Source organism: Corvus moneduloides, chromosome 21 (genome assembly GCF_009650955.1).
Source record: "Corvus moneduloides isolate bCorMon1 chromosome 21, bCorMon1.pri, whole genome shotgun sequence".
NCBI classification, from domain to species: Eukaryota; Metazoa; Chordata; class Aves; order Passeriformes; family Corvidae; genus Corvus; species Corvus moneduloides.
This window is the reverse complement of record NC_045496.1, coordinates 7740744-7756572: the sequence shown is the minus strand read 5'-3', so window position 1 is coordinate 7756572 and position 15829 is coordinate 7740744. Positions and strand designations below refer to the sequence as shown.

At 51.9% G+C, this 15829-nt stretch overlaps 1 protein-coding gene across 2 annotated transcripts in view; it reads right to left on the bottom strand.

The window, feature by feature from the left end:
- Window positions 1-15829, bottom strand: part of ASTN2 (astrotactin 2) — a 277000-nt gene that overhangs the window by 193642 nt on the left and 67529 nt on the right. For both annotated transcript variants that reach the window (XM_032130546.1, XM_032130547.1), the window contains exon 6: window positions 7447-7593. In XM_032130546.1, coding sequence (XP_031986437.1) covers window positions 7447-7593 — 147 coding nt within the window. The remainder of the gene's footprint in view (window positions 1-7446; window positions 7594-15829) is intronic.

The following is a 15829-nucleotide window of genomic DNA, read 5'->3' as shown; positions in this document are numbered from 1 at the left end:
GCACCCAAAAGGCAGCCAAAAGGGTTTGGCTTTTCCTTTCTCCTTCTTTTCAAGAGAAAAGATCAAAACATAATTTTTTTTGAAGAACATCTATTTCTCCCTCCCTCTGCTCTCTTTGTCATCTTTGGTCCATTCAGTGTTTCTTGGCCAACAAAATTCCTTTTCATCTAAAATTAGCATTTTGTGTTGGGAAGCAATGGGAGGTCATACTACAGGTTGCTATTAATGTATCCAGCCCTATACTACCACACAGCTCTAATCCTGTTAGAGATATTTTTTATAAACACTAGAGGAAAGATGATCCCTCTTGCTTCATTCTATAGGTACAAAGAATAGCCCTATTTGACTTCTTTAGAGACCTTTTTCTTACCCTTGTTAAACTTGAAAGAACATTGCCCAAAGAGACAACTCCTCCCCTATCAGCTCTTCCCCTTGATCAACTCTCTCCCTCTCCTGCCCCAGTCCCAGGGCACGAAAATTTCTGCTTCTGAAATTTCTCCCAGAAAATGCCAAAGAACCGGACAGACTTTGGATGCCCAGGACACACATGTACTGACCTGAGCAAGGAAACGGGGCTTAGAGCAGGACTGCACCCACAGACTAACACAGTGCTCAGCTTTACCATCCCCATCCTGCTCAGCACAAAACCAGGTGATTTGGGAATAATTTAAATACTTTTAAGTCAAACTCTAAGTTCTATAGTCTAGTTTGAATCCAGGGATAGCATCACACCAGGTTAAAATCCAAGCCAACCCTCTTTACATTTTTTTTTTTCAATTATTTCTCTCTTTGAACAAGGTGAAATGCTTAAACAGAAAGTTAAGATAGAAAGATTTGAAAACAGCCCAAGCCTATAAACACATCTTTCACTCAGTCCTCCCTCAGCTGAAGGACACACAGTTTTTACCTCACAAGGCTTGACTCCAGGGTGTATTTTGAGCATAGGAACTGCACCCATGGGCTCTCACATCCCCAACCCAATGAGGATCAAACCTGCAGACCCCCATCCCCTCGAAACACCACCAATCCTGCCAGAGCTTTCCCACCCGGGCAAAGCAGAAGTCAATTAGCGATACAAGTCTGTGTGTAATTACAGCTCACACTGGAACCACCTCTCCTGCAGGAGGAGCAGGGTTACAATTAAAGTGTTAAATTGCACTTTCTTGATCATTCTGCCATTTCTTTGGGTTTTCTTGTCAGTCAGTCTTGATTTCTCCAGGGCTGAGCTTCTGACAAACAACACACATACTTCACTTTGGAAGGCAGGCGATGGCTCAGCCAACTTTTCCTGAACTTAAGCAAGAAGGAATCTGCTCACCCTGCCTTGTGGTCAAGCTCATGTTGCAACGAGATCTCCCATGGCAACATTAGACAACGTAGTTGTGGAGCTGTTGGTAAGAGCACACCTCTGTTCTCAGAAGGCATCTGGGCCAGCAGTGGCTGAGACAGAAATGAGACTCCTGCAAAAAAAAAAGCTTCTCCTTAATGCTCCGTATCTCCCAACTCCCACGCTGCAGCCCGGGGCTCTTTAGCAGTGATGCTCTCCAGATATCAGAAAAGGGTTCAGGGAAATCCAGCCTAAATCTAATCACATCACAAAGCACAGAGGAGCTATGATAAGCTTGTTGTATGAATGCAGAAGTCAATGTTTGCATCTCTCCATCCACGGCAGGGAGAGCAGGTTAGCAGGCCAAAGCCGTGCCATCCCTCCCAAATCAGAGGGTAAGGGGTGTTGGTAAAGCTCAGCAGGTGCCAGGAGATGCCCCCTCCCCACGGGGCTGGGCACCCCCTGCCTCTCTCAGGATGCTCCCGGCTCTGAGGCAGCTACTGCTGACACCATCCAAACGCCAACACCAATCCCGCTGGCTTTGCCCCAGTGAATCCTGCAAAGGAGAAGAAGAAGTATTTGGCTTCCCTTGCAAATGGAGCTACCCCAGAAGCTGGGAATGCCTCTGGCAGGCACGGGGCTGGGGAGCCGGGCAGCCGCTGAGCAGGTTCACAAGCCTGTCAAAGCCACGATAAAAACATGATGTACTTCAGCCTCCAGAATCTTATTAGTTCTTCATGCAATGAGCGTTCACGCCGTAAAACCGTCTTGGAATCCCTTTGATCCACGCTGATACAGTTCATAAATTGATGTTAATATTTAGAGTTCATGTCTGGTTACACTGCAGCCATTTGCTCACATTTTCTTGCCAGGCAGGCAGCCACGGGAGCGGGAGTGAGCTGTAACACAGGCACGGAGGTGACCCTGGTGATTACGAGCTGGTGAAATAAAATGCAATTTGTAAAGCTGCCCCCAAACACGGCCACCTTACATGAAACGCACGGGGCCTGGGGCAGCCAGACGTGACACCGAGTCTGCAACAGGAAAGTCTTGCTTCTGTCAAAGCCCTGACCCAGGTCTCCATACTGCAAAAACCCTGGGAGGGTCACAGACAAGAAAAAACTTACTTTAAACCAATTCCTTCTGCTGATTTCAGGGGGGACTTGTGGATCTGGGAACAGCGAGAGAACACGGGAGACGCCAATGGCAGAATCTTTTTGAAAGCCTGGAAAGATCACAGAATCACAGAATGCTTTGGGTTGGAAGGGACCTTAAAGATCATCTTGTTCCACCCCTGTCCTGTGGGCAGGGACACCGAGCTCCATCCAGTCTGACCTGAGATCGCTTTGAGATCAGATCTCTTTCTCCATCCTTCTGGTACAAACCTGGGGAGCTTCACCTGTAAATCAGAGAGTGTCTCCAGCTCCTCCTTGCTGCCAAACGGGATGGGGACACAGCCAGTCCCCACCTCCTGTGGCTCATCTCTGTGTGGCCACGTGTGCAGCACATCCTGAGTGCCCTGAGGGCACGAGGTAATGTCTGGTCACCTCCGAGAGATGCAGAAGATTGAGCAGGAAATGTCAAAAACAAACATTTTAAAGCAACACATTTAATTAAAACCAAAATGAGAAGTTGTTGCGAGTCCCAACAATTGCAGTCTGCAGAGCAATCTTCAGGGAAAATTAACACAGGCTGCTAATCACAGCATCCAATTCACCGGCATCTTGGAGGAAACTGTGGTGGGGGAAGGTAGGAAATAATCTGCAGATGAAACAATTACTGATCAGCTGCATGGCAAGGACAGCACGGCATCGCTCAGGCAGCCAGGCGCAGATGCACGGAGATTAAAAGAATAAACAAAAAAGAAGCTCCCTCCACCTCTGCCGTCTTGTCAGATGCTCCAACCCAAAACACGGCCTCGAGTGGAAATTCCACTTCTGACAGTCTCTTGGCTTTGCAAGGGGGAACCTGGGCTTGCTCTCAGGGCAGTGTTCATCCTGGGAGAGTTCACCCACACTTGCAGCAGGGACAGAGCCATCACACAGGCAGCTCGTCAGGGTGGGGACACTGTCCATGCCAAGCTCCGACCCCACAGTCAGGACCCTGCCTGCCCACACTGAGCTCTGACCCTACAGTGAGGACCCTCCCTGCTCACACTGAGCTCCAACCCCACAGTGAGGACCCTGCCTGCCCACACTGAGCTCTGACCCCACAATCAGGACCCTCCCTGCCCACACTGAGCTCCAAGCCCATGGTGAGACCCTGCCTGCCCACACCAAGCTCTGTGCACCGCTCTGCACACCCATCCCACAGCCCAGCGAGGTGCAGAGGGATCACCACATCTCCCCAGGCACACACCTCAGAAGAGGAGGGAAGAAGGCTGTAAATACCCAGAGATTTGACAGAAACCTGCTTTATGCCCTTTGGTTTATTTCCACTTATAAAACAAAGCCCTACAAGCCCCTCACTAAATGCAGCTCTTGCTTCCCTCTGCACTGCTGGAAGATCTCACCCACCTCTCCCACTAAAGTACAAACATCCACCCACACCATATATAACCTCTCACAGGCTGTAAAAATGGGAAGCTTTAATTGATACTATATTTCATACTGTTGTGCAGCAAGGAGGTACTCCAGGCTGAGCCCTCCGGAGTATCTTTCTCCAGCCCTGCCTTCCCTGTAAGCCATTCCCATTGCTCCAGCTCTACTTTTTGAATTACTACTTACAAGAAAAAGAAACAAAACCAAAAAACAACTATTGAATGTAGAGCTGAGTGGCTCACATATTCATGAGAGGTTTTATTACTCAGATGGAGGGGTTCTCTTTCCTTCCTTCCCCCCTTTGACACGGCTAAAGGGTCCTCTAAATAATGCCTTACATTTCCATATCCTCATAAAAGCCACTACGGTTCTTTCCATAAATCTGAGCCACCTCTGAAATCAGAACAATTCCTTCTGCTCAGCACGGGCAGGGGCTGCCTCGAAACACAAAGCCCTGGAGCAGCAGAAGGGAGGACAGGATGCTCCAACCACTGCATTCGAAGGGAGGATTTAGAGGCACCAACCCATTTCTGGGAAGCAGGAGGTCCTAGCCCTCCCCGCCAACCACGGCAGCTCCTGCCAGGCTCTCCTTGATCCAGCTGCTCCAAGAAGTGAAGGCACAGCAGCTGTACAAACCAGGCAATAACTGCTCAGCGGGGAGTGAGGCAGGGGGACCCCATCAAATGAACAAAAGGAAGAAAACAAACCGAGGGAGAAATAAGGGCAACAGAGACAGGCTGGTTATTACAGAACTGCTGCTTGGAATATATCCTCCGAGCCTGGCTGCCAGTTGGCTTCTGGTCCCAGTCCTTCCCCTCCCCTTTCCCACCCTGCCACTCCAGCAGGCTCTGGAGCTGCTTTCTCTAACGCCATTCTTGCTGCAGCAGGGAAAGCTGCTCTTCTCCAAGGCTGGAGATATTTGGGGAGGTTCCCCCCCTCTTTCTTTTCTTGGCTCTGGCTGCTGGCACGCCAGAACTGGCTGGCATCTATTTAAAGTTTCCTTCAAAGCTGAGTTCTCATCGTCTAGGAGAGGGATTTCTTTCAGCCTCTGCCTTTGTTTGGCTTCTCCTGCAGAGGTGCCGGTAGCAGCTCCGCTTTCAGATTCTCCTTGGCTCCTGACGCCTATTGAAATCCCACATTTCAAAAGGGAACGAGAGGGCACCGCTCCCTCGCATGGGAACATCTCCCGTGAATGCACCGTCCCTGCCTTCTCGCAGAGCCTGCCTTATCCTCCTGCGCAACACCAAAGGGAACAGCTTCAGGAACCAGACGATTTCAGCGCACGGCGACACTCGCCAGACACGGTGCCACCGGCGGGTGCCACACCAGAAGCTGCTTCAAGACTGATCAAAGCTCCCAGACTCTGCCAGGCCAAACACATCCTCTCTGTTGTCACCTCGATGCCACAGGGATGCTCATGCCAACCCTCTTCAGCACCCTGTAGAAAGCCGATTTAATCCCCCACAGGAGATCTCCAGGGGGAAGCAGGGCCTCTCTTCTCCATCAGCATCAAACTCCAGGTGCCGAGCCCTGGCGAACACATCCAGCCACATTTTTCCTGGGTATCACTGAAATTTCCCAACCCAGCTCAGCTCTGCGATGTCTTTAAAAGCTTTGTAATATTTTGCTGCCTGTTGGGTGGTGCCTTGGGATTTGTTGTTATTCAGAAAGAAGGGACAACTTTAAGAGCTTTTTCTCTTCCCAGGCAAGGGGCTGTCATCGCATAAAATGATGAGATTTCAGGGAAAGTGATAGCCACTGCAAAATGTCTTGGCTGCTTCTATGGAAAGAATTTGACTGTTTCTCATAAAAAATATTAAAAAAGTTTTCACAGTTTGTAATTATATTTTACAGTTTCATTACAAAGCTCATTTTAATTCTTCTCCAAACCGTTGTTACCAGTCCTCTTGCCACTTTCTCTTCAGAAAAGTCATTAAGTCGGGACTGGAGATCATCCCATTTCCCCCAGTTTCAAGGATATTAATCTGTTTTATTGGCATTTCATTGTCATTTTCATTCGAGTGTTCTCTGCATTTGCATAATTTGCATTGCCACCCCTTTCTTGGTGGCAAGCACAGGCTCAGCTTTTCACTTTCATTCTATGGAGTCTCATTCCATTTTGTTTATTTTCTCATTCAGGATACACTGTCTTCCCTGGGCCAGAACCACAAGCTGGGAGCAGGATGCCGAGGTCCTGTCTCCATCACTGCCTTCCTGGCTGACCTTCAGCAAGTACCAGAACCAGTGTGAACTCCCAGCCCAAGTGCTGAACTGGCCAGTTCCCATCCCCATTGGACACGAGTTAGCACTGGAGCAACCTCATGCCCCAAATGCAAGAGTTTCTGTTCTCCAGCTACTTGGAATGATCTGTGAAGATTTCAAACATTCATGTGTGGCTTGGACAATCATTAAAGCCTTTTAGAAACAGGTCAAGGTGTAGACAAGTCCCTTGTTTCAAATCCTTAAATCACAGAATGGTTTGGCTTGGAAGGGACCTTAAACAACCTCTTGTTCCATCTGTCTGCCACGGGCAGGGACACCTTCCACCAGCCCAGGCTGCTCAGAGCTCCATCCAAACTGGCCTTGAACACTTCCAGTGATGTGGCATCCACACCTTGATGTTATCTTCATGTCTCCACCGATGTTCAGTTCCTCCAATGTGTAAACACAAAGTAGATGCTCTCCTCCTCTTTCCTACAAGGGCCAAGCTGTGATCCCTGGTATAGCCCAGCTACCCAGAGATCACTCTTAGCACGGCTAATCCTTCTTCAAACACACTGGTGACTCTGCCGTGGGGTGATGATTTCAGCCCCTCTCCACCACCTCCTGCAGCTCTCATCCCGCTGTGTCTCTTTAACCATCTCCCCCTCCCCAAAATATTAATCCCCCAAGAGCTGCCCTTCACTCCAAAGCTCCCAAAGCAGGGGCTGCCCCAGAGTTGGCTGCACCAGGACACCCCAGCAGCTGGTGATGCACTGGCTGCATGCAGCATGTTTCTGGCAGAGAGGAAGTGCCCCTCTGCGTGCCCCAAGCAGTGAGACGAGCACAGGAGCTGAGGAATTGGAACTGACTGAGTAATGGGTCCTGTCTGCTGGAAGAAAATGAAATTTGCCCTCATGTTACTGAAAACTTGCACTCGACGCTCACTGCACATTATAAAGAAAAGGTCAGTGAAACACAACAAATGCAAGGAGCCCAGTTGGAGAAAGCAATAAATAGTGACAGCAGCACTCATCTAATTTTTCAAAGCATCTCTGCCTTTGCTCAAACCCCAGCAATTTCCCTCTGTGCTGCTGCAAGGGCTGGGATGAGCAGCTCTGCTGCTGCAGGACAGCAGGAGGCCTGTCTGTGCAGCTCCCAGGGCTCCTTGACGAGCTTGGAGGAGAACAGAAATATCCATCAGACACAATTAGCACCAATGACAACAACGATAATATTAATTGACATGATTGAGATTTTGGCCTCAGGCTCGCAGCTGTGCTTCTGGAAAGGGAGATCCCCGCAGTCAAACACAGCTGGAGCATTCCCAAAGAGAGGGATGTCCCAAACACACCCGGAGGGGCAGCAGGAGGCTCTTACCATCAGCAATGAAGTGCTCGGGGACGTGGAGCGTCACCTTGACGGTCAGAGGGCAGGACAGCTGGGAGCCGCAGACCACAGCCAGGATGCAGGAGCTGACTGCGATCAGGGTCAGCGCTGTCTTGTTCACGGGGCTCTTCATGGAACCTGCAAGGCACACAGAGGGGCAGGTGGGTGGCCAAAAGGTAAAGCTGCACCCAGGGCTTTCTCAGCAGAGGTGGGAGAGCCCCAGCACGGGGAAGGAAGGCATTGGAAACAGGGATGGCAGCTCAGCAGGAGTCTGCACACCCCATGACTCCCATCACAGCTTGCTGGGCACGGGGCTTCATTTTGCTAGAGGAGGGAGAAAACCTGCTCAAAGCCCTGTACAGACCCTCTCCCTGGGAACTTCTCCTCCCTGGAATCACTCACCACACCTGCTGTACTCCCCTGCTGAAACCACCATCACTTCTTGTCAACACTGGTTGGCTTGGCAACCCCCTGTGAAACCCTCGTGGAGCAGGACAGCGTTGGGATGGCTGAATCACCATCAGCTGCAGCTGGTGGGACAGCATCCCCAAGTTTCATAGGGAATGGGGTGAAGCTGTGCAACGCAGAGTCATCCAGAGAGGCCTGGCTGCCCCAGAAGACTCGCCTGCTCTTGCTGGGTGCAGACGGGGAATATCAGGTGTCCAAATGAGTCCCCCTCTACTGATGGAGATGACCAAGAACTGTCCCAGGCCACCACAACCCCATCAACAGGTCTCCGCTGCCCAAGCAAGGAGCAGCCCTGGAGCCTGCATCCTTGAGGCACCGCTGATCCCACTGGAGCTGGGGGCTGCCCCGCTGCTGCTCTGACTGCACTGCATCCCCCACGGCCCCCTCACCCAACACCTGGTGCCAGCACCCCGCTTTGCTCCGAGACAGCAACAGACACCCCGCAAGGCAGCGGGTTCCTCCTCCAGGGTTTGGGATGCACCTCTTGGAGAGTGTCCATGACAAGGAGAGGGCACAGCCCAGCAATGAACCCAGAAGCTGTACAGCCCATTCTGGTGCAGGCTGAGATGACCCAGCTGCCAGCAGAGCTGACCACAGCCCTGCCCAGGATTCAGGGGAGGACATCTCGATTTTTGGAAGCCAATGCAGCCTCTCCCTGCTTGCCCCCCAGACTTCATCAGCAAAGTGAGATTTAAAAAGCATCAGTTTGAAAACTGGATGGGAAATGGATCCAAGTTAGCACTTGCACACCCTGCAAGCACCAGCACACCAGCTGCTGCTGGAGGTGCTGGTGCCAGGGCAGGGATGATGTGCCTCCTGCTCAGCACAACCTGTCCTTGCCAGGCAGGGCACCAAGCCCCACCAGAGCATCCCCAGGTTGGAGCCTGCACAGGGGATGCTCCAACCAGGATCTGAAGTGGCTGATCTGCTGGAAAATACCCCCACTACTGAGACCAACAGGAACAAGTAAACTGATTAATAAAGCATCTTCTCCTTTCCTTATGCATGGATCATCTAAACAGCCTTCCCACTCCTATTTCACAGATTTTTTGCCAATCCCCTGTGCCCCTCACCTCGCAATCCTCTTTTTTTCCTTTCCAATCTTTATTCATATCATCAGCATAAGTTAGCACCTCCAAGGGAGGCAAAATCCTCCTCTTGCTGGGCATATTGTGCCTGCCACAACCCCTGCTTGGCTTGAAGTTATGACACGAATGCAAAAAAGAGAAAAAAGGGGGGAAAAAAGCAAGGAAGAAAGCCCCCATCAGGATAAGTGGACGAAATCAAGTATACAATGGACCAGACAACGCTGGATTTCACCATTATAAATCACCTTTCAATCCAGAGTCTTAAAGTGCTTTGCAAACATTAAATCATAAATCCCTTATGAGTGAGACAAGTATTATCCCCTTTTCACAAAGAGCCTGAATCCCAGGTATGATGGCAGCTTTCACCAAACTGCAGCCAGAGTGGAGCTGGAGGAATTAGGATTTCACATCCCCATTGGTCCACGTGGCTTCTTCTCTCCCCGTGACTCAGAGGAGAGCAGCACAGGGGCTTGGAACAGCAAAAAGCCTTTTACAGTTCCACGAGTCTGAGCTTGGCTGCTCAAGGAAAGGGACAATTGCTCCAAGTCTCCTGTAACTCCCTTCCCTCCTGCACTCTCTCATTTCCATCACTGCTAATCACTGACCTCTAGAAGTGCCTGACGTTTGGTTCTGACCAACTGAACCAAAACAAGGGGGCTTCTGCTTGAGCAGAAATTGGATTTCCAGCTCAGCTCTTTATTGCTCACGACCAGTTTGCTGTCAGGTTTAAAGGGAGACTGCTGGAAAAGCATTTAAAGAGAGGGACAGGGCTTTTGTTTTCCATCTCTTTCCCTGCTCTTCAGACCACTGATGCTCCAGCACTCTGTGCTGCATTTAAACACCTGTCTGGAGATAATCAGCTTCACTCCAAGCCTTTAAAACCACAAGCAAATGTATTTTCAGCAAGGCCCTGCTAACCAAACCCACCTCAGCAGGTTCACCAGGGCTGACCCCTGGTCCAGAGGTGAGACAAACTGATTCCTTCCTTCTTCAGCACAGGGAGGGGATCCAAACCCAGCTCGGTAGCTCAGGCAGCCCCAAATAAACCCAGTGCCACACATGAGAGCTTGACCTGGCTAAGCCTGTGCTTTCCCTCCTCTTCTTGTCATCTCCAGGCTTTCAGGAAGTATTTGAAGAGCATATTTGAAAATCCAGGTGCACCAAACAAGCTATCAACGTCCTTTACCAAGAGGAGGAAGCTGGGTGGGGAATACAAGACATTTATGGATGGCTGAGAGCCCCAGCACCCAACAGAAGCCCTGGTTTGGGTCTTGTGGGGTCCAAAAAGCCCAGATGGTGACCAGGCATGACTAAGACCAAACTCACTCCCCAGATCTCGCTCCCCTAATAAATGCATCATACATTACTATGACCTCTCTATATTTTTAATCAAAGAAGTTTCTGTAGTGTTTTGAGTGGTTACAACAAAGTGAGTGGATGTCCGAGTGCTCACCCAGGCAGTTTTGGAGGGAAAAACATGGACCATGGGGATTCCCACCTCTGCACCCAAGGACTGGGCTTGGGCACACCACCAGGATGAAAAATGAGAATAAATTACTTCTATCCAAACAGAGAGAAGTAACTTCTCCCCACAGCCCACAGAATCCCAGGAGAGAGAGGCAGAAAGGAAAGACAAACTGCTCCATTTCAGGGCAGAACCACACCTGAGATACCCCCTGCTAGTGATCCAAGGGCGGCTTAATTAGACTGGAAAAGAAGAGGAGTGCCCAGCACTGTGCTCAGAAGGACTCTGGCCACCACCACCTTCCCCACCCAGGATTTTTTTTGTCGCTTCTCAAATCCCAGCGCAAATTATCATGGTGAGGATGTGGGTCCTTGTCAGAAACCACTTGCAAAGCACCACATTCCCCTAAAGATTTTGCACCTGCTGCAAGATGAAGATAAATTCAAAGCCACTGGTGGAAACACTCAGCAAACAGCCCCTCCAAACGCACCGTGTCTCCTTTGAAATATCATTTCCTTGTGCATTTAATTACTCACTGCTTTGTACACTTTCCTTTGCCTGCCCAAAAGACAAGGAGGGGGGGAAAAGCCCAACAAAACTCTGGGCTCAATTCTTTTTAATATTGGCAGTAGTCCCTAAATTTAGGGGGGGAGAAGAAGAAAAAAAAAAAAAGGTGTGTTCAGAACACGTATGGATTTACGAGCAACACAAATATCCCGTGTTCTCGGTAATATGCTGTTTCTAAATCAGGCTCATAAATACATGCTTGGGAGATTAGTCTATAAAAAAAAATAAACTTTAATTACCCCCTCTTTATCAGCACACAGCCCGTGGTGTTAACCATATGTGGGTGTTAAACGCCAAGTGCTTTGCAATCTTCCGCGCCCCCCGGGAGATAATAGCATCACACGGAACGTTCCGTGGCCACTCGGATATGGAAATGTATTCCCAGCACCCGGGGAAGACAGGGCTGGGGAAGGCGAGCGGGAGAACAGCGAGTGCTGCAAGTGCTTAGCAACCCCCGCCGTGCTGAGCGGCGTGCGGAGCGCCCAGCACCCGGGCACAGCCAGCCCACCCTGGGACAGCAGCACCCGGGCACAGCCAGCCCACCCTGGGACAGCAGCACCCGGGGACAGCCAGCCCACCCTGGGACAGCAGCACCCGGGGACAGCCAGCCCACCCTGGGGTCAGCAGCACCCGGGCACAGCCAGCCCACCCTGGGACAGCAGCACCCGGGCACAGCCAGCCCACCCTGGGGTCAGCAGCACCCGGGGACAGCAGCACCCTCGGGGACAGCCAGCCCACCCTGGGGACAGCAGCACCCGGGCACAGCCAGCCCACCCTGGGACAGCAGCACCCTCGGGACAGCAGCACCCGGGGCAGCAGCACCCTGGGCACGGGCACAGCAGCACCCTGGGGACAGCAGCACCCTCGGGGACAGCCAGCCCACCCTGGGGACAGCAGCACCCGGGCACAGCCAGCCCACCCTGGGACAGCAGCACCCTCGGGACAGCAGCACCCGGGGCAGCAGCACCCTGGGCACGGGCACAGCAGCACCCTGGGGACAGCAGCACCCTCGGGGACAGCCAGCCCACCCTGGGGTCAGCAGCACCCGGGCACAGCCAGCCCACCCTGGGACAGCAGCACCCTCGGGGACAGCCAGCCCACCCTGGGGACAGCAGCACCCTCGGGACAGCAGCACCCGGGGACAGCCAGCCCACCCCCAGGCACAGCCAGCCCATCCCCGGGACAGCAGCACCCCCGGGACACAGCAGCACCCCCGGGCACAGCCAGCCCACCCCAGCCCAGCTCGCACCCCCAGAATGCTCCCGGAGCACGCCGGTGTTGCTGCCGTGTCAGAGGAATCGGGCTCCTAATGATCCGTCGTTATGTTCCAGCAGAGGTTCATTAAGAGCATAGAGCAGCGTTTCCAGGACAGCCTCACACACAGACACATCTCAAGGTGTTTTACGAGGAGCAGATCATGTCCAATCAAAGCAAATGCCAATTAAGATGAGCAGCGGTGTTGGCAGGCGGCTCTGGACATGGAGCACCCCTGCACGGGGAGCAGCACTGCCTGTGTCCCCTCTGCCCTGCAGCCTCCCCTTCCTCAGCGGGATGGGATGGGATGGGATGGGATGGGATGGGATGGGATGGGATGGGATGGCAGATCCTCCTTCGAGCCAGACACAGCTCTCCCGCACCATGACCCCACTAAGCCTTCATGCAGTACCCAGTCCCAGAGCCAGCTCCTTCTAAAGGGGACGGATGTGGGTGCAATGAGCCCCCCAGCAGGGGGTGAGAGCACAGGCAGGTGTTTCATCACACACGCTCTACACCACACCTGGCCCCAGCCTCTTCCTGAGGCATCTTCTCCATTGCAGTCCTGGACAAATCCCAAATGAAGGTGCCCACAGCTACAGCCCAGATCTGAGTCAGGGCTTGTGCACGGGGCAGTCTCCAGCCTCATCCCAGAGTCAGCAGGGTGTGGATCAGCCATGAAGTGGCAGCTCTGCTTCCCCTGTGTTGGGGGAGACCCCCGAGGAGACGCTCCAAGGAGGCAGAGGGTGCACAGAGGAAGGGATGGGGGAAAGGAGGAGGAAAGGCAGCCACGCTGTGCAGCAGAAGGGTGCGATCAGTCACTTCTGGATTTATAGAGGATTAGACCTTGCTAAGCACATGCTGAATCAGATTAATACTATTAACATTTATGAATTATCCTCTAGCAATTAGCCGAGACATCCTCCAGTACAGCACAGGGAGCTGCAGAAAAGGCAGCCCTGGGGTGGGGGTCGGGAGGAGGAGGATGCCAAGGGGTGGCATGGGCACTGTGGGCAGGTTGGGGTTGGGCTGCTGGACCCCATAGCAAGGTCAAGGGCTCATTGGCTGAGCTCCTGTGTGTCCCAGTGAGCTCTTGTGCTCCTCCAGCAGCCCGAGCCTCGGCTCTTAAGGTGCTCCTGGAGTTATAAAGCCTTATGTACTGAATAAATGTATTTGCTGCCTAATTATACAGCTGCTGCTGGTGCTCCCCCTTCGCTCTGAGACACTGTGCCTGCAGCAGGCAAATTCCAACCAAGAGGAGGAAGGGGGGAAAGGTAAAGCCTTGAAGGCTGGGCAAGGAATGAGGAGCTGAGGAGAGGGGGGAAAATGACCAAAGTGGCACAGGCTGAGATGCTGATCCACCAGCCCCATCACCACCAGGCAGATTCTCCTGCCCACGTATCTTAGACCTCCCCTGGCACAGCAAAGGGGAGAAGAATTTGTGCAAACCCAATTTGCTCTCCGGGCACTGTCACATTTTTTTGCATTTCTCTGGGCAGGGACAATTAAAATCAATGAAGTCAGTTTTGCTTTCATGTTCTCGGCGCTGAATTGGTTGACATAAAATCACATTAAAGAAACAGTTACATATTTAAAGGTAGATATTGCCTGCACTGGAATTTTCTTTCATGAAAATCAATGAAAGCACTTCTCCTGGAATTAAGTCCTGATCTTTTTTTGTTCTACACTCCCAATGAGTCCCAATTTTACAATATACAAGCACAAAGGCAAATCTGAGTGGAAGGCTTCCTTTTAAGGAGAAGAGAAGCAATTTTCAATACAGTGTAGCAAAAACATTATTCCTACAGGAAAAAGGAAAAAAAAAAGTAATCATTATCTATGAAATAGTTTGTGTTGAGTCACAGCCCAGGGAGGATTGTACTCAGCGACTGGAGGGCTGGTCAGACAGATGAATTGATTTTAGAAACCAGCAGAGAGCAGTGACAGAGGCCAGGCTGCCGGGGAGGGCTCAGGACCTGGCAGGAGATGTCCCAGGGGCTGGTGGCAAGAGATGCCCAAGGACTCAAGTTGCTCATCCTGGCTGGACCTTCACCACACTGCCCATTGTCACACTGTCTCCCTGCAGGCAGAGCTGGGATTGAGGAATTGGGCTGCTGTATCAAAAAAAAACCAAAAAAAAAAAGTCCCAAACCATCTTTTCCCTCCATCCATTATTTTTGGAACAGATGCAAACTGACAGAACAGGATGAGAATACAAATCTCTGCTCTGCAACAGCTCCCCAGGCTTGGGGCACATCCCTCCGTGCCTCAGTTTCCCCCCCAGCCAAGCATCACACAGGAACAAATGTGACATCCACCACCCTCTGCCTCCTTTCCTGCTCCAGCCAGGAGACAAATCCATCGTGCCACAGGCATCCACAACGAAATGCATCTTCATTTTCCAACCGGCACCAACCCTCGCCCTCCTCCTGCCTGCATCCAGCTCCGTGTTTATGTTCTGCTTCCTGGGAAACAAGAGGCTCGTTACCATGCGGAGGGCGACAGCAGAGCGATTAGTGAAATTTGTTACCCACATGCTCTGAACAAAATTAAATTAAAAGTGCTGCTTTGCTGTCAAGATAAGGGCCAAGCCGGAGAGATAATTTTTCACTCTCAAACACTCAATTACTCGCTGAGGCTGTATCAGATACAATCGGAAAATAAATAAATAAATAGGAAGACCCGCACTGCCTCCAGGAACAGATGTAAAAGCTTTTATCTCCAGCGCAGTCCGGGGAACTTAAAGAGCTTGCGGCCACCGCAGCTCCACCACCACTTTCCCTGCAGACCCTTGTGCTGCCCAGCTCCAGCTTCCAGCAGCTCAGTACCCCTGGCACAGGCAGGAGCATGAGTGCACCCCCCACCTACAGCCACCAGCGACTCAGGGAGCAAAGAGGCAGCTGGAGCAACCCCAGCCCAGCTTCCCTGCACAGCCGGAGTCCAGCAGGGACGGAGAGGGACTCCGAATGGGTTTCATGTGCTGTTGCAGTGCCTCATTGCTCTGCAGGCAAAACAAGCCATCAGGCAAAAGCACCACGTTTGTTTGCTCTCTGGAAAAGCAGCATCCATGACAGAGAGCAGGGAATGGTTGGGAATTAGCAGCATCCCCCACTGCCACACTGCCCTGGGCATCACAGTGTGAGCATGGCTGTGCTGCTGGGGTGCACCCTGGAGGGAGGCACCTTGGTGCTCTGGGGCGTAAAGACAACATTTGTATCGTGAAGGCACCTCATCCCTGAGATGTGGGGATCTGCAGGTCGCATGGGAGCCGGGGTGTCCCCTCTGGGCTGTTCTTTCCTGGCCTCACAAAGAGCAGCACAGCTCCACGTGCCATGAAGCAGCTGGGTGTGCACCACCCAGACTGACTTGTCCATCTGTCCCCACAGGGAGCAGCTCTGTGTCCTTTCCTGAGGAATCCTAATGACTCTCTGTCCTTTCCTGAGGAGTTCTGATGGCTCTGTGTCCCATCCCGAGGAATCCTAAGGGCTCTGTGTCCCCTCTTAAGGAATCCCAACCTGTCTGTGCCGTGGGC